The sequence below is a fragment of the Muntiacus reevesi genome, chromosome 6, assembly GCF_963930625.1.
Source record: "Muntiacus reevesi chromosome 6, mMunRee1.1, whole genome shotgun sequence".
In the NCBI taxonomy this organism is placed as follows: domain Eukaryota; kingdom Metazoa; phylum Chordata; class Mammalia; order Artiodactyla; family Cervidae; genus Muntiacus; species Muntiacus reevesi.
The window spans coordinates 35,244,426-35,270,764 of NC_089254.1; the positions used below are offsets into that span (position 1 = coordinate 35,244,426).

Below are 26,339 nucleotides of genomic sequence, written 5' to 3' on the forward strand. Positions count from 1 at the left end.
CACCATAGGCAGATTTTTGTTTGTTTGTTTTTACCATGTCATAAAATACTGATTAGGTGTGAGATAATTTTATCTTCTGACTTTTTCTGGCATTACTTTGTCTGTTTAGCTTCTCTAAATTGTCATCTAATTATGCTTTAAGGTTATGATTGTACATAAGGTGCTCAGATAAAATTAATGAGGCTACAGCTGCAATGAAACTGTATACCTGTATCAGCAAACAGCTGAATTGGTTCCACAGTTGTGTCCGACTCTTTGTGACTCCATGGACTATGTAGCCCGCCAGTCCCTTCTGTCTGTGGAGTTTTCTAGGCAAGAATACTGGAGTGGGTGGCATTTCCTTCTCCAGGGAATCTTCCCAACCTAGGGACAGACCTATGTCTCTTGCATCTCTTGCACTGGCAATTAGGTTCTTCACCAGCTGAGCCACCAGGGAAACCCTCATCAGCAAACAAGGCTAAATTCAAAATAATAGGAATGTAAGGTTGTGTGTGATCATAGCTGTACTTAGACTCTCAAGTTATTCACATGAAAAATGCCAACCCTTCACTAGCTTTTATTATCAAATGTTATTTTAGTCATAGTATTATAATAGCCTTTGCTTAAAAAAAAAAACTGGAAAACAAAACTGGGCAACACATTTTTGTTACAACTTCATTTAACTTAGTAATTAAAAAACAAAGTAAAAAGCAGGGATGCAATATTATTGTTAAAACTCAGCGATTTAAATAAGTGATTGACAGAATCCTATATTATACTTCTAAAGAAAAGTATGTTCTGATTAATAAAAATAAGTATAGAACTTGCTGTACTATGTACTGATACCCTAATTTAGTAATTAAAAATGTTCATTTAGCAACTATCCAGTTGTGGGGACAGGGTCAAAGATGATAGGGTCAAAGCAATAAGACAGGAGTTAACAGAACTTTCAGGTGTTCAAAACAACTCTTCATTATTTTGTTACAAGTATTACAGACTTCAAACACACATTACATAGTCTTCAAATTTAAAAAGTATGCATCACAATTTACAAGTTGTTAATGTTGTCATCCATTTTTGTATTATTTGACTCCTCCAGTATTAGTAACCAAGGGTTATGTATGGATGAAATGACTGTGTCCTCTACAGATTTGAACCTTTCTCCTTTTTAATAAAGATAATGATTCTTATCTAAGGCAGAGATATTCCAACTGTTTATCTTTCTTAAAAATCATTCAGTACAGGTCAATCATTCAGTCGTGTCCAAATCTTTGCAACCCCATGAATCACAGCGTGCCAGGCCTCCCTGTCCATCACCAACTCCCAGAGTTTACCCAAACTCATGCCCATGGAGTCTGTGATGCCATCCAGCCATCTCATCCTCTGTTGTTCCCTTCTCCTCCTGCCCCCAATCCCTCCCAGCATCAGGGTCTTTTCCAATGAGTCAACTCTTCACATCAGGTGGCCAAAGTACTGGAGTTTCAGCTTCAGCATCAGTCCTTCCAATGAACACCCAGGACTGATTTCCTTTAGAATGGACTGTTTGGATCTCCTTGCAGTCCAAGGGACTCTCAAGAGTCTTCTCCAACACCACAGTTCAAAAGCATCAGTTCTTCGGCGCTCAACTTTCTTCATAGTCTAACTCTCACATCCATAGATGACTACTGGAAAAAACCATAACCTTGACTAGATGGACCTTTGTTGGCAAAGTAATGTCTTTGCTTTTTAATATGTGGGGTGGAAAACAACAAATTATGGAATATATGAATTTTTCAGCTTTATTGAGATCTAATTGACAAAAAAATTGCCAGATGTTTAACATTACATCTGAAGCAACTTAGCATGCACACACACATGATGATTTGATATATGTGTACATTGAGACTACAAATTTCAAAAAATTAGAATGATAGATATGTTTGTCCTTTAAACTATTCAAGAAAATGGATTTTTAATATTGCTGTGAGAATCAGGCAAAAAGATTTAATTTATAATGTGTTCAGGTAGCTTTAAGTGTTAATCAAATTAATTAGAGAGAGAGATTTGAAGAATTCTGGAGAAAGTCAGAAAGCGTTCAGTTAAGCTACATCTGAGCTTGAATTTGAGGTGTAGATCTCTGAGAATATATGAGCATTTAGTATTCAGTATTCCGTTTTCAAATTTGAAGTTTCATAAAAGAGTTATATCCTTTTACCGATTCAGATAGATTTTATGTATTGCCCAGAATTGTGCTTCATGCATCCTGGGTTCCACTTATTTGTTTTCAGAATGTTAGGGTTGTATGATTTTGTGAATATAGTTTCTGCTTGATTTAGTTTACTTCTCTTGACTGATGAAGATACTGCTCTGTTAGATATTTGATATCTCAGAAACATGCTGAAATTCACAAATCAATATTGGCTTCAGAAGACTAGATTATGATTTCTAGTTTTAAAAATCTGTGACTTTTCTAAGATTGTGACTTTATTTCCTTCATTTAACTCAGTGGTTCTTTAAAATAGAAGATTCTCTTGATCTTAGCACTCTTACAGTTTGCATTTTCTGTTTCACTCACTTGATAGTTTAAATTTAAATGAATTTGTTGTAATTCCTTGAGTAAATAAGGAATATGTTTGTTTTTCTCTTGCAGTTTTAATTTTAATGTTTAGGATATTTGTATCCACTAGATAAATTTGCTTCATCAGTCATTAGAGACAAAAAAAAATTGAGCATCACAGAATGTTGAAGCTCTAGAGAGTCTTGATTTAAGAAAGCCTTTCAGTGTATTTCTTCAGCTGCTTTCTGTGACCAAGCATTTGGACATTTGACTATATTAGAATAAGTATAGTATGTATACCCTACCTGTTTTTTACCAAGTATTTACCAATACAAGGTAGCAGTCACTAAAGGGGTATCAAGTATTACATTCATATGCTTAATCACTCCTTCCTCCATATAATGCTTTGGATCTGTTTTACAAATGTAGATGAAACCCTTTCAACATAAGTGTTAGTTTGGCAGACCAGTAATTCTATCTTATTTCAACAAATATTTTCTTTTCATGTCATTGCAAATCTATCGTCTATGGGAAGTGAACACAAAAATGTCTCAAGTTATTATGGCCATTCCTGCTCTCTACTGATTATGGGAAGTATCTAAATTGGTCAACTTTTTTGGCTTAAAATATCAATTTAGTCATACCTCTATGACTAAAAGTGGCATTTGGAGGCCACTTTTGTTCCATAGTTGTGGTTGTTCAGTCACTAAGTTGTGTCTGACTCTTTGCGATGCCATGGACTCCAGCCCTCCAGCTTCTGTGTCCTTCATAAATAATCTCCCTTAGTTTCCTCAAACTTACGTCCATTGAGTCAGTGATGCCATCCAATCATTTATCCTCTGTGGTCCCTTTCTTCTCCTGCCCTCATCCTTCACAGCATCAGGGTCTTTTCCAATGTGTCAGCTCTTTACATCAGGTGGACAAAGTATTGGAGCTTCAGCATCAGTCCTTCTAGTGAATATCCAGGGTTGATTTCCTTTAGGATTGACCGGTTTGATCTCTTTGCTGTCCAAGGGACTCTGAAGAGTCTTTTCCAGCACCACAATTTGAAAGATCAATTCTTTGGTGCTCAGTCTTCTCCATGGTCCAACTCTTACATCCATACATGACTACTGAAAAAATGATAGCTTTGACTACACAGACCTTTGTTAGCAAAACAATGTCTCTGCTTTTTAATAAAGACTAGATTTGTCATAGCTTTTCTTCCAGGCAGCAAGCATCGTTTTGAATGTTGAGTTTTAAGCCAGGTCTTTCACTCTACTTTTTCACCCCCATCAAGAAGCTCTTTAATTCCTCTTGGCTTTCCGCCAATAGAGTAGTGTCATCTGCATATCTGAGATTGTTGATAAATCTCCCAGACTCTTGATTCCAGCTTGTTAGTCATCCAGCCTGCATTTTGCATGATGTACTCTGCATATAAGTTACATAAACAGGTTGGTAGTATACAACCTTGACATACTCTTTATCCCAGTTTTTAACCAGTCCATCATTCCATGTCCTGTTCTAACTGTTGCTTCTTGCCCTGCGTACAGGTTTCTCAGGGGATAAGTAAGGTGTTCTGGTATTCCTATCACTTTAAGAATTTTCCACAGTTTGTTGTGATCCATACAGTCAAAGGCTTTAACAAAGTAAATGAAGTAGAAGTAGATGTTTTTTTCTGGAATTCTCTTGCTTTCTCTATGATCCGACAGATATTGGCAATTTGATCTCTGATCCCTCTGACTTTTCTGAATCCTGCTTGTATATTTGGAAGTTCTCAGTTCACATACTGCTGAAGCCTAGCCTGATGGATTTTGAGCATTACCTCACTAGCATATGAAATGAGCACAATTGTGCAATAGTTTGAACATTCTTTAGCATTGCCCTTCTTTAGAATTGGAATAAAAACTAAACTTTTCCAGTCCCGTGGTCACTGTTGAGTTTTCCAAATTTCTTGACATATTGAGTATAGCACTTTAACAACATCAACTTTTAGCATTTGAAACAGCTCAGCTGGAATTCCATTACCTGCACTAGCTTTGTTCACAATAATGCTTCCGTAGGCCCACTTCACTTCACACCAGAGAATGTCTGGCTCTAGGTGAGTGACCACACCATTGTGGTTTTCCGAGTCATTAAGACTTTTTTTGTATATCTCTTCTGTGTATTCTTGCCACCTCTCTTAATCTCTTCTTAGCCATTTCTGTCCTTTATTTGCCCATCCTTGCATGAAATGCTCCCTTGGTATCTCCAGTTTTCTTGAAGAGATCTCTAGTCTTTTCCGTTGTTTTATTTTCCTTTATTTCTTTGCATTGTTCGCTCTCTCCTTGCTGTTCTCTGGAATCTGCATTTGGTTGGGTATGGCTTTCTCTTTCTCCTTTGCCTTTCACTTCTCTTTTCTCAGCTGTTTGTAAGACCTCCTCAGACAACCACTTTGCCTTCTTGTATTTCTTTGTTCTGTAGACTATGGTTCATTTCCAAAGACAAGACAAGAAGTTTATAGGGGTCAGGTGATCTCTGCACTTACTAAAAAAGTCCTGAAATGGCAGGATCAATGACTTTAGAATATCAGAGAGAAAGAGAAAAGTTGAAAAAGAACAACAAGAAAAGGACAGGATAGATAATGTGGAGTAATGAGCTGGTTATTGGGAAGTCAAGATTAAATTGTAGAAAAGTGTATGCAACCTTCATAGGGTCCTCAGAACTTTGGATTGTGTGCAGATTCATGATTTATAGATGAGCAGGGCTATTTATAGATGCTGCAATGGGCAGTATTGGCAACATTCTATTGCAAGGTAGTTTTTCCCCTACAACATTTTACATATTGACTTTTATTGTCACTTTGCCAAACTACATTTTTTTAAACTGAAGCCACTTATGGCACACTTAATGAAAATTAATTTTAGAAATACTCATTAATATACTCAGAATTTTGAAATCTGAGAACACTTAGGAAAGGTCCTGTAGTTATGCAATTGCACTAGGAACCAATAAAGTAGCAATTTTCTAGAATATATTTATTTTCAATATCTCATTTGTGTGAAAACGTACTGAAATATTGTTTATAATGTGGCATCAACTTCCATATATATATATCCCAGTGATTATGTAGTAATCATTCTCTAAATTATTAAATATTAGATGTCTATGCAAAGAGAATGTGATAAAAAATAAAAATGATTGAAAATAGATATTCCAAATTGTTGACAGAACATGTTATATTCTTTTAGAGATTATTCAAAAAAATCAATAATGGCTTTTGTGGAATAAAAGCCCATTTCCATGTTTATCAATGAGTCTCCTTTTTACTAACCTTTTCTTCCCCTCATCAAGTCTCCGTTTATTTGGAGTATTTAACTGACATCTCAACATAGCTAATACTGTGTGATGAAGTGATAAAAATTGTGAATTTCAGCACCTGCATCCTTTTTGAGAGGAGTGAGAAAACCACATGGGCCTGAAAATCCACATATTTATTTATAAAATCCAATTTGTTCCTAAATTCCTTGATGTTTCTCACTAGAGCCTTATATAAGTACTTGTTTTATAAATAATCAATGTTGAATATATTTTCCTCTGAAAAATTAGCTTCTTATTAAAGTTGGCAGATACATAATGGCTTTTCTGGTTTTCTGGACAGGCTCCCCTTTTTCACCTGGAACCGCACAGATCTGAGAGAGGAAGGGGCAGATGTCCCTTTGATCCCAGCTCCTCCTTCATCTCCACTTTAATAGGTAAATTTCATGGCTGCAGACATCAGGTGATATCATATTGATTATGAAACTTCAGTTCGAGTCTTTGGTATTCCTTCATATACATTGCTGTGTCGTATCTATTTATTGGTGCTGGGAGCAAGATATTAATTTTCGAGCCATGCTCACTTGAGCCAGCTTCACTCATGTAAGTACAGTGCTATGAAGTTACAGGGTATGTCATCCAGAAAACACAAATTGTCAATACCTGGTAGAAGGTGTTTTGCATTATCATATATTGTTTATAAAATACAATTATGTAAATATTTATAAAAATATAGCTAGAGAAACTAAACTATTTTAACATATGTCTATTCTTTCTGTTTTAATTATTCTTTATGGGAACTTCTAATAGTCTTTTCCTGGTGCCTTTCTCTGTATCAGTAGAATTCAGCAGAAAGTCATCTCAATTTAGAACTTGAGTCACTTATTTAGATTCCTGTTATTTTAAAATGTAAGCCATAGAGGTTGACTGACTCAAACTGTGTCCGCCTTGGAATAATAGAACAAACTGGCCATGTCAGATCTAGTTTTCAATTGGCTTTCAGTTAAATTAGATGAGATTCATGAAAACCTCACTTAAATCTCAGAATAAGACTTTTTCTTTCCCCACTGATGAATCATCAAAATATGATCAATCAATGCTTGATTTAGAGTTGATGCAAATATTCCTGGATATTCTAGAGACAACACATTCCCTGAATTTATTCCAGACAGTTGATTCTGATTGGCCTTGCACCCCATTCCCCCTACCCCACCATGCCTATCATGGTACTCAGGTCCAAATAAGTACAGCTTTTATATATATGTATATTTACTTGTAGAACAAAAATCTTGTTAACTTTAATCAGTAGGGACATTTAATTTACTTCAGTTTCATAATTTGAAAGATCTGTTAATGAGAATTTCACAAAGTAATTATTTCTTCAGGATCTTTAATAAAGAGATACTTTTAAAGAATATAAAATTAAAAAAAAAATACTAAGATATCCTGAGTTCCTTGACTTAACTCTGTGTGTGTGTGTGTGTGTGTGTGTGTGTGTGTGTGTGTGTGTGTATAAACACAGTATGAAGAAGGGAGATTTTAAATGTGGGAATAGAGTTGTTTAAGTCAGTTTGGACTTAGTTGGAATCAAGCCTTAAGAGTTCCACTTTTGGAGAATGCCAAATTTCTAACAAGTGTTAGAAATTCTTGGTAGGTTGGCAGCATATGAATTAAAATATATGCATTTGATAGACTCATACAATTTTTCAAATGTTTTTATTGATTTTTATAACTTCACAGACTTAAAATTTGAATATGTCTGGAAGAATGAGACTGCCTTATCTTTCTTTTACCATACAGTATATCGCACAGAAGAGTCTCCTATGAATATTCTTGTTTAGTTGCTGACTCTTGTGACCCTCATGGACTGTGGCTTGCCCGGCTCCTCTGTCCATAGGATTTCTGAATGAAATATAAATGTTCTTAAACAAACAAACCAAAAACAAATTAGGGGATAGTATTCACAGAACCTTATAAAAGATGTTGAAAGTCAAAAATTACACAGTAGGCACTCCTTCTCTGGTAAAATCCTAAGACAATTAGAACACCATTTATTTTTAACATTTTTTTACATGGTTAAAAGTAACTTTTTTTAGCCATCCCACCACTCTCCACCCAGCCTTTCTGGAGCTTGTATGTGTGAAACCAGAAATTTAAAACTGAATTTTTTAAGAGGGGAAATATTACTGGAGGGACATTTCCAAGTGAGTTTCATTGGACTTCCAAATCAAATTACACTATGCTAAAATGTGAAGTGTTTGCCATCTGGGTGACTGTTTCACTTATTTAGAAGAAAAATCAAATCTTGAGAGTCCTCCAAGCTAAACACAAAAGCTATAGAATAATCCCTCCAAAGAGAAGAAATAAAAATATAATTCTTCTAATTTATCCACTAGCTTTCATCTCAAAGTACCTTTGAGAGATCATTCACTTACTGTGGATATGCAGCAGCCACTGGGATGGAAATCTGATAACCTTTGTGAGCCAACAACTCTTTAAAAGACAGGAAGTAGAAATAATTCACTCAAATGAAAAAGCAGCAGGAATTTGAGTTGGAAAAAATGGAGCTACCTGAGATGGAAATTGGCAGTCTCGGTGTAGCTTACTCTTGACAGGGAAAGAGTGCATTAATGTGGTATTTTATGACCACATATGTTCTCTACTGTTGGGTTAAGACAGGACTTCAGCAAAAAGATGACCATGGTTAGACCATTTCTGCTTCTGTGTTAATTATAGGTCACACTTAACTTTTAGTGCCTGTCCACATTAAGATTCGCTTTCATGATTTAAAAAAAAGAAAAAACTCTGTAACTGTACTTATAAAACTAACAAGGCCCTGAAAGAAAAAATATGCTCACAAATCATAATTTCTCATAATATGTTAATTTTAGATACAAATTTCATTTTATTTAACTTAAATTCAGCTGACTAAAGATCACATGGAGTAAAAGCTTACTGAAAAACCAAATAAGAAATAAACATTATTAGCTAGGTGATAGACAAGTTAATGAACATTTTATTAAATTTACAGTCTAATTTAGAATGGAAATGTTAGTAACTGAAAACGATTCTGTGTGAAGCAAGATTTAAAGAGTAAAACAAGCTCCTTATTGAGCCGTGTTCTGTATGTTCAGAAGCCAATCAAGATGAAATCATACATTAATTAGACTTTCTTTTTAAACCCTACTTTGTATTAGCATAATTTATCATGGTGGCATTATAAATTCATATCACAGGTGCAATATTTCTATATGTTTAGCCACATTTCCCCCCTACTGTGATCACTAATATTACATATCAGTTCAGTTCAGTCGCTCAGTCGTGTCCGACTCTTTGCAACCCCATGAACTGCAGCACGCCAGGCCTTCCTGTCCATCACCAACTCCCGGAGTTTATTCAAACTCATGTCCATGGAGTTGGTGATGCCATCCAGCCTTCTCATCCTATGTTGTCCCCTTCTCCTCCTGCCCCAGTCTCTGATTATGACCAACCTAGATATCATATTAAAGAGCAGAGACATCACTTTGCCAACAAAAGTCCATCTAGTCAAGGCTATGGTTTTTCCAGTGGTCATGTATGGTTGTGAGAGTTGGACTGTGAAGAAAGCTGAGCGCCAAAGAATTGATGCTTTTGAACTGTGGTGTTGGAGAAGACTCTTGAGAGTCCCTTGGACTGCAAGGAGATCCAACAAGTCCAACCTAAAGGAGATCAGTCCTGGGTGTTCATTGGAAGGACTGATGCTGAAGCTGAAGCTCCAATACTTTGTCCACCTCATGCGAAGAGTTTACTCATTGGAAAATATTACATATAAAAGGGTCTTAAATAAATATCTGAAGAAGGTAAGGCATTGCAATCTGGTTTTAAAAATAGTTTGTTGAAACAGTGAATTACTTTAGTAAATTGAATTGCTGTATTACTTGCCTGTACCTTTTGAATCAAACAAAGATACTGAGAACTTACCTTGCCACTAAAAATTATTAGGTTTGCTGGCTGGCCAACCAAAATTCAGGAAATATTTTCTTTGTGTCATATGTCATTTTCGTCAGGAAGTAAAACTATTAGCTGGCTTCTTTTTTTTTTTTTGCGTCAGTGTAAATTTGATGTAACATTGCAATATTCTCTTTATTAACTAACTTTGGAATTTCTTTGATAGCTTGTCCACTCAATTCTATTGCTGTTTTTTTCTTTTTTTTTTTTTTTTAAAAAAAACAACGTTTCATTCTGACTCAGATTTTTATTGCCAATTCTAGGTGTAATTTAATACATACCATACTTGAAGTGCCTAAAGTATGCTAATGTACATGTTACTAATGTTTGGGGGAGAACCACTTTGATTTGTCAGGTACCTTTTCACACTTTGCTTTTGAAAGTGTTTGCTTTTTTGTTAGAATTTTTTAGGATACTTTCAAGTTAAAGACTTACAAATTTTTATATCAACAGATAATCATGAATGAGATATTTCACAGTCTCTGAAATTTTCTTTCCACACTTTTTATGTCCCATGTTACATTTTTCAGCAAATAAGATTATACAAGTTTATAGCTACTGAGATTTTCTTCCTGCACTTTTGTTTTATCATGAGACCTTTGTGAATATATCCCCTCATTACAAATTCTGTAAACTAAAGGTCAATGTTGATTGAAGGAAAGGGAGTCAGAATTCATTCAGGGAAAATTTAAGTGATTATTTCAAGCTCTTAATATTATTAAAACATTTTTTATAAATAAATGCATCTATTTGATTAACTATATATTCAGGGTAGAATTATAAATGAATAGTTCTGGCACAAAATAGTACTTCATAAATATTAGAAAAATAAATGAAATCATCGAGATGAAGGTAAAATATAAGTCTTTATGATTACAACCTCTATAAACATAGTAAGTGAATGTGCTGATTCATTTCTTGAATTCAACCAAACTGTGTAGAAATCCATTTCCTTACCATGTTCCTGTCTCTGTCCCTAAAGAGTGTCTGTAATTTTTTATCCAAGACTACTGTGCTCTCTCATTTGGTTGAATGCCAAGCATCCACAGGCTGACTGTTGCTTCTGGACATCGCTACTAGTTGCTAAAGGGCTATTTAACTACTTGGTTATGGTTTCCTCAAAATAAACAAAAAATCAAAAATGATAGAAGAAAAATAATGTCATGTTCAATTCCCCATTGACATTCTTCCCCTTAGAAGTCTGGTTTGACCATGCTGGCATCAGTGTCATTGACTTGCCACCAAGGAAACTCACAGTATTGTCACAGATGTCAGAAAATGCAAATAAACAGATTCTAAACACATTTTTCTTTTTCCTTCATGCCACAGAAACAACCTTCTTAACACTGATAGCTAATGTTGTTTGCTAAAGCAAAATCAAAGAAAAAGTCCAAACAACAACTAAGTAACTAATGAAAGGATCTGCTTTTTCTGATTTCTTTTCACTGTTCTGTGCAGATTGTGTGAATTGGGAGGTTGGAATCTATAGACCATTCTTACCAATCCTCATCCTTCCAAATGCATTTTGTTGGTAGTTATGCATGTCACAGTAACTCTGTGAAATAGTGCCTCTAAAATAGAATGATTTTCTAATAAAATGATAAAGTTCAATTATAAAATGATACAGTTAAGTCTGTCTCTAGCCATGTCTTTTTCATAAGGCAAGTAGGTTTCACCAATTATGCAGATCTGTTTACAACATAAATAGGAGAAATGCTTGAGCAAGAATTAAGAAAATAAGGACATGGAAAACTACTGTGAATTTTTCTCACTAAACAATTAAAAACCTATATTTACAACATGGTGAGTAAAAACTCTGATTAGTAATACTGTCTTTGAACTAAACTCTTGATAAGTTTGATAAAATATTAAGGGAATGAAGTATGTTTCACTAAAACTTCAATTAGAGTTTGTATTGTGAAAAAGGAGCTGTGTAGAAAAGTATTTTAATTATGCATTTTAACTTAGAATTATTTGCAATGAATTTGTTTTTGTATTTTTCCAGCTCAAATGATATTGTTCTTTTCTTTCTTACAAACAGTTATTTGTAGACACAGTCTTTGGGGCTGAAAGTTTTAGGAACAGATACTAGAAGAAAATAGAGTCTCTGTGTTCATAAATTAAAACCACTAAATAACAAGGTTCTTGAGGAACAAAAATGCAGTGTTATTCATGTAAAGGCTAATAGGTTTTTCTTTCTTTTACTCTATTTTCCCTGAAGCATTTTTGAAAAATCAGTATTTCATCCTGAGGTTTTCTTTAAATTGCATTTCATAGTTTTCATAAACTAAAAATTTTAGATATATTCTCTTGCTGATTAATTATGCCATTCTTTGGTTCAACAAATGCTTATTGAGCATCTTCTGTGTTCTAGACACTGTGTAAGATATTGGTGACAAAAGAATATAGCAACATCAAGAAGTCTGCAGTCTAGTGAGAAACAATGTCAAACACAGGAGGCAAAGTATAGTACTATAAGAAATATAGAAATAGGCATGGGGGCTGCGGAGGTACTGGGAACTACTCAAGTAACACAAGCTTGGTCATGGAACATTTCATTTACCTGGGCCATGGCCAGATAAATGGGGAGTAAAGACAGAAGCAGGGAGGAAGAGATTCCAGGCAAAAAACAAACAAATGAAAGGGCAGCAGAGAGAAGAGGCGGACTTCCTAAGTGGTTCAGTGGGTAAAGAATCTGCCTGCAATGCAGAAGATATAAGTTCGATGCCTGGGTCAGGAAGATTCCCCTGGAGGAGGACATGGCAACCTACTCCATCCAGTATTCTTGCTTGGAGAGTCTCATGGACAGAGAAGCCTAGCAGCCAGCTGAAGTCCGTGGGGTAGCAAAGAGTCTTATAGAACTGAAGCGACTTAGCACTCACACATAGCATGACAACCTCAGGAAATCACTCGTACATCTCTCTGATTCTCCAAATAACTGAGGCAGTGAGATTCTGAACAGTTGGCACAAATTGCAGATTTAGGGCTGGGGGCTTAGTTTGCCAGGTTTCCAGTGCAGAACTGTTTCCACTCTTATCCTGTCTGTACACAGAGACTATTGTTGAACATGACAATGATAAGTTACATTCACCTGTCAAAATACCCTGCAGATGTGTTTTATTTTTTAATTATAACCACACTTGACCAACTAAGATTAACATAGCATCAGTTACCTTCAGAAATCAGTGTTGTAACAATGAAAAATAATGCATGGCTCACAAATTAAGTTGGTTATTTGTATTCAGAATGTCAAAATAAATGCCAATTAAATGTATGGCCAAGTTCGTATGCTTATTAAATGTCTCCATAGACACAGAAAACTAAAAGTTTGAGTAGTTCTGTTCTTCTCATTGAAGCTCTAAAACATATTTTACTATTTGTATTAAACATTTTTCTTTTTAATCCATGATGGTTTGAATTATCCAGATACTATTTTTATGCTCTATAAAATAGCAGAATATTGATTCATAAATTTTCTCTATACCAAATGGTTATGATTTTTAAGTTTTCAGCTAGAAATTGTATAGTTTCCATAAATAGTATCAATATTTATAATAATATTGAGTTTTTTGCTCATTTAATTACTATTAGTTAACATTTGTGCCTAAAGCTTTATTCTAATTCATTATTTTTCATTAAAGTGTTCATATTTTCTTGGGAAAGTATTTTACCAAAAGTCATTATTATCTGTTACTATGAGTTTATTTTGTTCTTCAGAGTGATAATATAATGTGAAAGGAGAATCTTTCCATTCTGAGGAAAATCTAATGTTTCTAACAGAAACACATTTGTTTCAGTTTATATAGCATATAGTTTTTAGCACCTGTCTAGCTTCTTTGAAGTTTAAATCATACAGTTCATATTGTGTTATTTGAATTGTTCACAAGTCATTTTCTTTTATCTGAATACAAAAAGGGAAATTGTTTAAAATTGGTAATATATCATCTTTTCCGTTTTGCAGATAACCTGCCCTCTGTATGTATGTGTGCATACACACACACACACACACACACACACACACGTACACACACACACACAAGTACACACACGTACACACACGCGCGCACACACACATACACACACATACATATACTCACACATTTGGTATCATATGGCTCCATCTAGTGGCTTCATGTGAAACTTATCTGTTAAATTTATAGAATTGATTAAAACGAGTATTAATAGAACTTGGAAACAGTGTTCAAATTGGGATAAGTGCAACAAAATTGATGTGAAATAAAGTAAAGATTATTTTCCATAATAATATTTTCACATATAAAAATTCTATAAATATTTTAGGAAATTAAAGTACATTAAAATCTTAAGAAGTATAAAACTGTTGTGATTTTAAAGAAAAAAAATTTGGGATGCCTATTATACATTAACATTCACCCAGGCCATATTAGAAAAATAAGTTCTGTTTAGGACAGTTTTACAAAATGACCTTTATAGTTTGTTATTATTTATTGAAGTATAGTTGATTTATATACATGTATATGTTCTTATTCAGATTCTTTTCCATTATGAGTTATTACAAAATACTGATTATAGTTCCCTGTGTTATACAGTAGATCCTTGCTGTTTATTTTGAATATAGTAATGTGTGTCTGTTAATCCCACATTTATCCTATATTCCCAATTTATCCCACACCTCTTTCCCCTTTGGTAACTATAAATTTGTTTTCTATGTCTGTGGGTCTATTTCTGTGTATAAATAAGTTCATTTGTATCATTTTATTTTTAGGTTCCACATATAAATGGTATCATATGATATTTATCTGTATCCAACTTACTTCACTTTGTATGAAAATCTCTTAAGTTCATCCATGTGAAATGGCCTTTATATTTAATGTGGAAGCTACAATAATTTTTAAAAATTTCAGAAAAACCCTTGCTCTGGTGGTTCAGTAGTCAGCTTTTTTATGGGTCAACTCATTCATTTATTCCATAGAGATGATGATCCCCAAAGCCTTTTAATGAATTCACCATGACTCTCTTTTATCTGTGTTCAAGTAGTGCAGGAATCCCGTGGTTCATATCTCTAACCACTGAATGCATTTTATCTCAAAATATTCTTTTTCCACATATGGATATGAAAATTCTAGTGAAGATAAGACTGATTGAATTTGATACAAATTATGTTCTTCCTCCGACCCTTTCTAGTTCCAAAGAACTTGCTTACACATGAGTTCCGATATAATTCTTTTCTACCAAATTATATTTCATAAGTCCAGATACAAAGTATCTTTATTTTTTAGCTTTTGCTATTTTTCTTATTATACTTCTCACTTAGCATACATTGAATATATGGGATTAATTCAGAAAATACAGCTCATTTTTAAGTTTGTTGTCTCGAAAATTTTCAAATACAAAGAAAAATTGAGAGAGGAGTAAAAATTTATGCCATTTACCTTGATTCACCAACTGTTAATATTCTACCACATTTGCTTCTGTCTCTCCTGTCTCTCTCTTTCTCTTATATAATATGATATAATATAACATAATATTATGTATGTATATAGTTTAAAAGTGAATTCCTTTGTGGGAAACCTGAATTTTATTTGATTGTGTCCTAATATAATTTTAAAGTATCCACAGGGAATTTTGTGAACCAAACAAACAAAACCATGTATGGCTTTACTCACGTTTTTGTGAATGAAAACTAGTTTACTGTAGTAACATTTATAAAAACTTATTTTTCTTGTAAGTTTTAAAATTCAACTTGTATATCAGTTTTCTTTTTCTAAATCTAGTATGATAAAAGCAAGAATCTTTACTTTTAAAAAAATTTAATTTTTTAGCCATGCCCCACAGCATGTGGGATCTTAGTTTCCTAGACAAGGATCGAACCTGCACCGCCTGCTTTGGAAACACAGAGTCATAACCGTGGACAGCCATGGGAGTCCCTCATCTTTATTTTTAAACTTCCTTGCAGTGTGTCCTATTTGCAACTCAGTTGATTACTTTCTCAAATTTGAAACCATAGAAAAATATTTATTCTGTTCAAATTTTTTAAAGTTCTAAAGGCCTTAATTTAGAGAAAATTCTTTATACATACTGAACCATTTTTAAATATAGCAAATAAAGTTTATAAATATGACACTCAATTTTTCTTAAATTCTGTGAAAACTTGGTCACATTTTTATACCTGTAGCTTTAATAGTTCTAACTCTAAAATGAGTATACAACTAACTTTATTAAATTGGAAGTATGATTAATTTGAATTATCTTAAACTTTAAAACACTTTAAATAGCATGTGGACACATTCCAAATTTAACAGAAAAACATTCATACTTTGAGTTTAATATACTTATTATCTCTATATTTTAAAACCTGAGCAGAGTTACATGATGCTGATGAAGGAAGTAATTTTATCACCCTAGGTGGAGGTTGTTTTCTCCAGTGTTCTGTTGCTATCATTTCATGGCCAGAGATTTTTGCCCAAGACAAAATTCGAGCTACATATGCCCATGACAATCCTTCTGGCCTCAGTTGAAGGGCACAATCATTATCTTCTGTTGTCAATTTGACAAAAGAGGACTTCACATCCCTGTGCTTGAGAGGTTTTGACCTTTCAAAAAGTTTTATCTTTTTTTTCCCCCTGTTAATATATTTTTCTCTATTGCTATTTTAAATTTAAAGCTATTTTAAGCTATTTAAAGCTATTTTAATGTCTTTTTTCAAGCTTGTCCCAAAGACATACAGCCATTTCTTGAGATCCTGCATATATTTGTGTATTCCTTGGCCTGATTTAAGTCTGTGACCTTCACCACGTGTTACAGCTAGCTTTATTCATTCTGTTGCCTGCCCGATTAAATCACAAACTCTTTCCATCATTTCTATCTAAATGAGCCACACACTTACAAATTAAATGACAACTAATTAAATTATATACTACTCTGTCGGACTTAGTGGTTTCTGCACTAAAGTCATGTTAGTGGAGGCAATTTCTTACACAAGAAGTATTTGAATTAACTGAGTCACACATAATGTCAACACTAATACCCTGATGATATGAAAATTGAAAGAAGTTTATTAAAATACCATAACGTCAGCCTATTTATCAACTGATCATATAGGTCTTAGCTTATGCCCCTGCTCTTCTAAATGCTTTTGCTGTTCCTATTTGTAAATGTGGAAACTGAGGCAAAGAGGTTAAGCAACTTGTCCAAGGTCACACATCTAGTAAGTGGTAGTGTCATGATTCAAACCCTGGCTGTCTGACTGCACCACTCCTGCTCTGTACTGTAGCGTTGACTTTCTAAGGCCATATACATGGTAAACCTGGATATGTTTATTGCAGTTGTGGTTTTATACATTGTCATCGGACTTCCCTGGTAGCTCAGCTGGTAAAGAATCCACCCGCAAAGCGGGAGATCTGGGTTCAATCCCTGGGTTGGGAAGATCCTCTGGGGGAGGAATTGGCAACCCATTCCAGTGTTCTTGCCTAGAGAATCCCCATGGATGGAGAAGCCTGGAGACTACAGTCCATGGGGTCTCAAAGAGTAGACCCGACTGAGTGACTAGGCACGGGACAGCACAGCATGTTGTCATCAGACCCAGAGACGCTCACGGCTCTTTAACTGATGTTTTCATGCAGGTAGCGAATTGTTTGCTGGACTCTACAGTGACTATTGGGGCAGAGATGCTGCCATCTTCAGGAGCCTGGGGCGACTGGCTCAGATCCGCACTGAGCATGATGATGAGCGCCTGTTGAAAGGTGGGGTCGAGAAGAAAAGTTTATGATTCAGAACTGAGAAGCAAGTCCAGAGCTGATGGGAAATGTGCCATTTTGATAATGATAACAATGCAAATGTAATTTATAGGTTTTGCAAATTTCTGCTTTTTTTTCTTAGCAATATTCCCAGATTAAAATATTATATGATATATGCATATCATTTTATATAAAAATTGATCAGCTTTATAATAAAACCAAATTACTCTCAGAGCAATACTTAGAAATCAGGATTTTAATGAACAAAGCAAATGTATGCAGAATGAAAACCCCTTTCATCCAATAAGTTGTTGTCTCTTGTCAGTTGGTATAATTTTGCATGAATTGATTGCTTTCCTTTGCTTGTTTAACAGAATCACATTGTACTTTAGAGACAAATAAAATTCTAGGAACGTCACTAGGCATTCATTTACGTAGAATTCTTTGTAAGAAATCATGTTTATATTTTGGCACATTGGTATATCTAAGAACTAAAATCATTTTATAGTGAGTAGTTCAATTATTTTCAACCTTTTAATTAAGCTTTAGAGTGCATAGTCATTATTGCCAGTATTTTGTCATTAAAATATTCGACATTCTGTATCAGTTAAAAGTCATTCACTCAGATCCATTTGATTAGAAATACAAAAACTTAAAGTGAATTTTCCACCTTAAAATTAAAATGATCTTCCATGAGCTGGACTAGTAGACAATTTATGAGTAAAAAAAAATAATGATAGACTTCTTTACTAAAATATTTTTCATATATTTATATTGACTTTATATGGATAAAGAGACAGATAGGAAGTTTGTGGAGAGTATCATCATGTTGCTCTACTTTTTTGAATTCAAGTCTCTAGTGTATGTTGTTTGAAATCAGATTATTTTCCTCCCCGACTCAGTTAAATTTTAAATCCTCTAACACTTCCGTAAAGCTGTTGATTTGCAAAGAACATGGAGATATCTACATGATATTAAAGTTTAGTACAAAATGTCAAGGAAATATTTTAAGTTTGTTGTAATAACTATTACATTTTCTTCTATTTTTTTACTTATCTAGAACCAAAATTTGTAGGTTCTTATATGATCCCTGACAATGAAGACCGAGATGACAACAAAGTGTATTTCTTTTTCACCGAGAAGGCCCTGGAGGCAGAAAACAGTGCCCACGCAATTTATACCAGAGTGGGGCGGCTCTGTGTGGTGAGGACTGTTTTCCTCTCTCACTAAGCTTGTTTATCTCACAATTTATTGTCAGGCCTTTGCTCAGTTTATAATAGGTTTCTACTTTAAAATGTTTTAAAGTATTCTCTTAGGCTCCCTAAAATTGGTATTTAGTGTCTAATCTTTAGATTCATGTCGACTAAAGTTTAATCTGAAAAGAACTTTGCATTTTGTGTTATCTTCCCCATTTTCAAAGCCCTATTAAGAAGAAATGGTGTATAATTAGGCTATACTTCTTCCCATACAGAAGTTTAAGCTCCATTTTAAAAAGTTAATTTCACCAAAATCTTTCTAGTTTCTGTAATCCACATTCTAAATAATTTACATAATTATGTTTCAACAATTCAGATGGTTGATTCTGTAGGGAAAAACATCTATAGTTTGTTGGAATTCAGATAGATGATTTAGTGAATATTCAAAACCAACTGAAGTAGCCTTATATATTGAGAAAATCCTAATAGTATTATAAATGTGAAGTTATTTTGATATTTAAAAAGATATTCTAAATTTAAGATATTCTTATGTACATGTATGGATGTACACACAGACACACATATACACATGTATGTATTTTGTATATGTGTACAAATATATATGCTTGTTGTTGTGTGTATGTATGCATGTGTGTTCATATCACAAGTCTTTTTCCTAAAAGAAGAAAAAGAGATGTGTCTGTATTTCTGAGATAAGCAGATTATTTATCAATAAAGTAATAGTAAAAGCTACTGTATCATAAAAGTTACTATTTATTTGGGGGCACCTACTCAACTAACATTGTTTCACACCTGGAAACTGTTTAATGGGCCATTGTGAAAGCACACCAACAAGGCAGCCAGTGTAAACCTAAAAAAAAGGAGAAGGTTTGTGAGGAATTGCATCTTTAATATTATTTGAGGAGTAGACCAAAATTTCTACTTAAGTAAAAAAGGTGTAACTCTTGCCATATTCATGTTTAATAATACAAGATCCATTGTTGGTAAAAGTTCTCTGGGCCCCCATTGACCTGCTTTTTGTTTTTCACAGAATGATATGGGAGGACAGAGAATCCTGGTGAATAAGTGGAGCACTTTCCTGAAAGCTAGACTTGTTTGCTCAGTACCGGGCATGAATGGGATTGATACATATTTTGATGAATTAGGTAAATATTATTAGGAGAGTTATATCTTCCTCTTTGATATATGTGCTTCTTTGTATAACCCTCACTGTTTTTAACATGCATAGAAAACTTCTTTCCACCGTCATTGACTTCTAACTTAGAGCAAGTTTTTATTCTCATCTCAGCCGGGTCCACAAGTTGGGCCAAAGGAGTTGCAAAAGCAAAAAGACCCCTCCTTTTAGTTTAGAGTCGGCACCTCCAGCTCCTTCCTTCACGCCCAGCTCAAAGTCATCCTCAACAGTTCATCCATCTCACTATGTTGTGACTTGGTCATGGTTGCTTAACTGTATATGGAAATCTATATCATATTATATACAATATGTATATCATATGCATATCATATCATGCATGTATCATATTATATATAATATATTATATATATAATATCATCTTATATAATATATATATCATCTTATATATAAGATATATCTTAAAATATATCATGGATTCTAAACTATGTCACTGTATTTTCTTCACATGCCTTGAGGGCTAAACATATTGTTAATGTAATGATCTTTAATGTTTCAGAGGATGTGTTCTTGCTACATACCAGAGATCATAAGAACCCAGTGATATTTGGACTCTTCAACACTACCAGGTAAGAAATTTATATGGTTAGTCAAAGTGTCATGAAACAAGAGAAGCCTCATCCCTTCACAGTGGATGTAATTGAAAATACTACTGATCAATCTGTTATTCTCACTTTCTATACTTTACAAGTCACCAATTTCCCTTCATTCTTCTGTATTTGCAGTTGTACTTTTTTAAAACCACAATCTCAATCCAAATCCTTATTTCTTTTGGTTTAAAGTACTAGCATCCTCCTCTGCTCAATATCCTAAGCTCTTCACCCCCGATCTACAGCAGAATGACATTTTTTTTTTCCTATACAGTTTTTTGTTTGTTTGCTTGTTTTAAGGTACTAGTTCCATGCTGTAAAGTCTAGGATCATTCTTTCAGTTATCATATACAGTTGTCTGGGTCAGGCTTTCAGTCTTTCTATCCACTATTCCCCACTTAAGATTGGAAGTTTTTCCTCTAACTTCCCTCAAACTCTGCTTTTGACAAGATAATAACCTGTCAGAATCCCAATGTCTGGTTTGCCCGTCACTATGATTTGCTTTATCTACTTTCTCTTGCAGTACTTGTCAATTACCATCTTCATGAAACACTGCTTGATTCCTTAATCACAAAGCATTTGCTCACTTCCTGTCCTCTGGTTGTCCTGCCTCTGTGTGGATTCTTAGAGAACACACGTTTCTGATTTGCCCTCCATGTTTTAAATTTAAATAAACTACCCAAGTTTAGGACTTATGATCTGATATTTTTATGTTTTTGTGTTATGTATCCATTGAAGAGTGCTGGAAAAATGAATCGAAGATCATTTCATGTGTCTGATATGTGAATGAAAATATGTTATTAGAATCAGTTTGAGTTGAAAGTTTATATATATAATTCCCTGCGTGTCTTTCCAAATAAATCAGAGTGGAGATGAGATGGTTAAAATGAGAAATAAAGAATATACTTCAATTCTCTTGATGGTGATAGAAAAATATTACTCAGTTCCTTGTTTGCTTTGCATTGGCCTTAAACTTTTATGTTGTCGTGTGTACTTTATTTGCTTAGGATCTCTCCATAAAATTTTGTTTATTAATTTTTATTGGCGTATAATTGCTTTACAATACTTTTTAAGTTTCTACTGTCTAGCAAGGGTTTCCCAGGTGGCTCAGTGGTTTATAAAAGTCCACCTGCCAATGTGGGTTATGTGGGTTCTATCCCTGAATTAGGAAGATCCCCTGGAGAAGGAAATGGCAACCCACTCCAGTATTCTTGTCTGGGAAATCCCATAGACAATGGAACCTAGGGTCACAAAAGAGTTGGACACATCTTAGCAACTAAACTATAACAACTGTACAGCAAAGTGAATTAGTTATATGTATACATAGATCCCCTCTTTTTAAAATTTCTTTCCCATTTCGATCACCACGGAGCGCGGTGTGGAGTATCCTGTGCAGTACAAGTCTGTTTTCGTCTCTATTTTGTATTTAGATAATGTATATATGCCAGTCTCAGCCTCCCAACTCATCTCCCCTGTCCCCCCACCTTGCTGTTGCATTAAGTTTTTGTTTAGTTTTTCAGCAGGTAATTTCTTATTCTCACTTTGAAAAAAAATAATAACGCTCTTTAGATAAGCATCCTGCTGTCCTAAGGGGACCTTTTCTTTAGCACAGAAACATAGAGACAATTTTGCTATCAATTATTCCTTGATGCAAGAAGAAGTATTTAATATAGATTGATAGTTATCACAGTCTGTGGAAAATCCCTAACATTTTTTTTTTTACACTTCATCTTCTGTCTTATGCCAGTGAAGAATTTGTACATTGCATGATAATTCCATGGCATTATATGATAAATGTAAGCTATAGAATAGTCATTTTTTTAATGAGTTATAGATTTTTTAATGAGTTAGAATGATCAGCTTATAAGCTGTTTTCATAAATGATAGCATAATTGATCTGTCTGAGTTTTCAAAAGCAGAACATTATTTTCTTCCATAATTTCAATTTTGGCTGTTCAATATATGCATAATTTTGAGGATAGGCTTCCCAGGTGTTATCTGACGTAGAGGTTGATATCATAGCATAGTGATCAAAGGTTTACTGCCATGTCAGTTGGAAGACTATCTCTGGTTTTCTCACTGTTGCAGGCATTTCCAATTGCTTCAAGGTGTGTTATAAAATGTGTGAACTGATGTCCTTAGACAGTAACATAACTGCTGTTCTACAGGTGTCTCATAATGTAGGAAATGTTATACTTTTAAAAAACTTTGCATTTTGCAGAGCACTTTCACAATCTAATTATTTTAATTCTTACAATAAGGAGGCTAGGGAAGTGTTAGACTTCATTCAGATTATGCCAAATTAAGAAATGTGGCCTAATCTTTAAAACAAATAATTTTAAAATGTTCTTTCACAGAATCTTATTTTAAATACTCACAATAAAAGTTGCTGTAGCTTTATTTTATAAAGAAGGCTCAAATGCTGTCTTTATCCAAGATAAGTAGAATATTTATCAAGAAAATAATTTCAACTTCTTCTACTTCTTCAGGTAGGGAAGCTGAGTTTTGCATAATTTAAGTCTTTTTCTCAAAATTAATCTGGTGCAGCCCAGTCATCTTGCCACTGTAGCACTGTTTTCAGTGACCTGGAGGGAGTAATACACAGTAAACCAATCAATGTTTGTGTGACAGCCTAACTCAAGAATGGAACAAAGCCCCTAATTCTCTTTAGACTTTAATTTATTCTTCAAATCATATACACTAATTTGAAAATTTGAATAAAATTTACAGCAATATTAACAGCATGGCAAGAAGAAAAACACAGTATACCTGAAAGAGATGCAAGAAGATAAAACCTTCCTCAACTTGGAAATGAATCTTTAAAAATATTAAGATGAAATCTTCGTTAATAAGACATGTAAAACACAAAAGAATATATTTACATATGTGTGTGTGTGTGTGTGTGTGTGTGTGTGTGTAGTTCACCTGAAACTAACACAGCATTGTAAATCAATTATAGTTCAATTAAATTTTTAAGATTCAACTGGAAAAAAAAATGAAATGACATGACTGCTTTTGTGATTCTAACAATGTCATTTTTAATTTGCTCTAATAAATAGGCAAAAAACAGTAAGTTTGGAGTTTGAATACTTGGAGTATTGTAGTAGATAATATCTCTAGCCTTATACCTAAGAGATTGCAGCTCTTTCACCCAAAAGACTTCCTCCTTATCTCGGGTGTCTGTAGGGTTTGACTAGATGACCTCCTAGTCTATTCCAGAATAGTAATTATCTTTTTTTTTCCCCAGTAATATATTTAGAGGCCATGCTATATGTGTTTATCACATGTCTAGCATCCGGGCAGCCTTTAATGGACCATATGCACATAAGGAAGGACCTGAATACCACTGGTCGCTCTATGAAGGAAAAGTACCTTATCCAAGACCTGGATCTGTAAGTTTAGGCATTTAGCAAAGTATTATTATTTTTGAAAGGCTTTTTTAGTAATATTCTGTTCATTGTTCAGATGCTTTATTAAATTTGCATGAAAGAGTTAAGAAATTCTACAATTAAAAATCTGCTTGGTTACTTGCATGGTAAAGAAATATTACTTCTTACATCTAGATGTATGCTTGTTATTTAATGAAAAGAATGTAATCTAAAATGGATACATCTTAGCATTATAAAATATATATTATTGTTGATATTTTGTCTGTCTATGTGACTCTAACTAAATTTTTATTTTTAGAGGTACTGGTGAATACAGAAATATCACTAAAATGAGCATCGTATTCCTCTCAGCCTCTTTAGAAGAATTAGTGCCCCCAAGTGGTTTCCAAGCGAGAGAATGTTACCATATTGTTATTATATATTCTGATAATTAAGTCAGGCTCTCAGTTCCCTAGACCAGACTTTATCCCAGCTTCTCACTTAAGCATATTGAGAGGAAGTTTTTTCTTTGGCTCTTCAGAATACTGAGCAACCCATTTGCCAAGAGGAAGTTCCACCATTTGCCTCTTAATTGGTGCTACCAAGATTCTCCCTAACTAGCCATTCAAACTGTGCTTTTAATTGCACACATGATGATAATAAATGATGAGACGGATTTTGTATTATGTGTCCTGTACACAATTAGGTTGCAAAAAGGTAGCAGCATTGTATCTGCTATTCATGGCGAACAAACTTGTCATGCAATTCAGTCTACACCATCATGAGCAGCTGGTGAAAACTCATCACTATGCTGATTCTACAAATACTTTTAAGTCAGTAGAAATCATTTTTGCAGAGCTACAGTTCAAAGTGGAAACAAACCTTACCTCAGTTAACAAGTGTAAGGCTTTACCATTTCAATCACTCTCTCTCACTAGGTTAAAATTATTGCTTCCAATAAGACATAAAGTATATTTTATTTCACTCTATTGATTGAAATTACAATTTAAATGGAGAAAACCCACTCCTGTGGCTTTGCTGGAAAAGCTTCTTGAAACCACATGGTATTAAAGGAGATTTAGAGGAAGTGACTGGTTACTGAACTGCTTCCAGGCTGGTCTAGAATGTTTCCAATTATATATCATGAAAGTACACTCACGTGAAATATTGATGCCAAATTAAGAAATATGGTCCAAAATTTTAAAACAAACCATTTAAAAATGCCCTCCTTGCAGAATGATTAATAAACTACTGTGTTTGTACTCTAAAGTGGAAAATTTTTATCAAGGTCACTGTTACAAGTGCTGCTGGTTCTAGAAGAAAATACATGAAATGAGGGAGCACTAAATAACAAGCATGAATCAACATATTTATAAGTATTCCAAGAAGTAGCTTAGGTACCGCTGAACATTTGTTTTTAGAGTTGGTGATTTTAAGAATTGAGATGTGTTATAGCAGGTATTTCTGGTTTTTTTTTTTTTCAAATTTTTGTGTCTGATTCATACAAACATAATATAAATTCATACAAATTACACTAGAACAGAAAAGGTTCCGCCCCCCTTAATTGACAATGATGGAATTTGAAGAGGTTTCTGTTATAGCACTAAAATTCTATAGTCGGAGAGACAATTGAAACTCTCACCAATCAGTGTCAGTAATGGGAAAGCTATTGTGTGGCTGTAATTCTTAATTTGGGGCAAAGATTTAATGCAATAACAAATCACCTGGTTTTGCTATTAACAGTACATTGTTTACTTTAAAATTTAATTTGCAACATGAAAAATAAATTTTAGAAGCAGGAAAATAATTAAAATATTTTAATTTTATGTTTGTACTATCTCCAAACTATATTTACTTTGTTCGTTTTTCAGGATTTCATCGCTGTCTATTTCTAGTGCCACATTTTTAAAATAATTCAGCCCTCACTATGCATTTTTTAATTCAGATTTTATTTCTGTAGTAAAGAACATGTGGTTATTAAATATTGCTAAATATATAGTTGATTAATTGAACATACTCAGTTTTTGTAATTCTCCTTACAATTGACTATAAATCTGCCCTTTAGATTTCATGGGAAAATATTCTCTGATCCATTTGTATTCCAGTGTGCCAGCAAGGTGAACGGAGGCAGGTATGAGACTACCAAAGACTATCCCGATGACGCCATCCGATTTGCTAGAAGCCATCCACTTATGTACCAGCCCATAAAACCTGCCCATAAAAAACCAATACTAGTGAAAACAGATGGAAAGTATAACCTGAAGCAAATAGCGGTGGATCGAGTAGAAGCTGAGGATGGCCAATATGATGTCTTGTTCATTGGGACAGGTAATGAAATTAGAAAGTACTCAGACATTTAAATTGAACCTTGAAATCAATAACATTACATTAAAAATCCCTGCCTGTCAACAAAACCTCTGTTGACCCATTTGGTTTTCTTACATACTGTCTGTCCACTGCAATGGAAGAGAAGAATTTG

At 34.0% G+C, this 26,339-nt stretch overlaps 1 protein-coding gene across 1 annotated transcript in view; it reads left to right on the top strand.

The window, feature by feature from the left end:
* SEMA3E (semaphorin 3E) overlaps nucleotides 1–26,339 on the top strand; it is a 268,791-nt gene that overhangs the window by 201,551 nt on the left and 40,901 nt on the right. Inside the window, exons 5-11 of the mRNA XM_065939685.1 lie at nucleotides 6,135–6,228; nucleotides 17,380–17,499; nucleotides 18,554–18,696; nucleotides 19,741–19,855; nucleotides 20,402–20,471; nucleotides 23,740–23,884; nucleotides 25,966–26,188. Coding sequence (XP_065795757.1) covers nucleotides 6,135–6,228; nucleotides 17,380–17,499; nucleotides 18,554–18,696; nucleotides 19,741–19,855; nucleotides 20,402–20,471; nucleotides 23,740–23,884; nucleotides 25,966–26,188 — 910 coding nt within the window. The remainder of the gene's footprint in view (nucleotides 1–6,134; nucleotides 6,229–17,379; nucleotides 17,500–18,553; nucleotides 18,697–19,740; nucleotides 19,856–20,401; nucleotides 20,472–23,739; nucleotides 23,885–25,965; nucleotides 26,189–26,339) is intronic.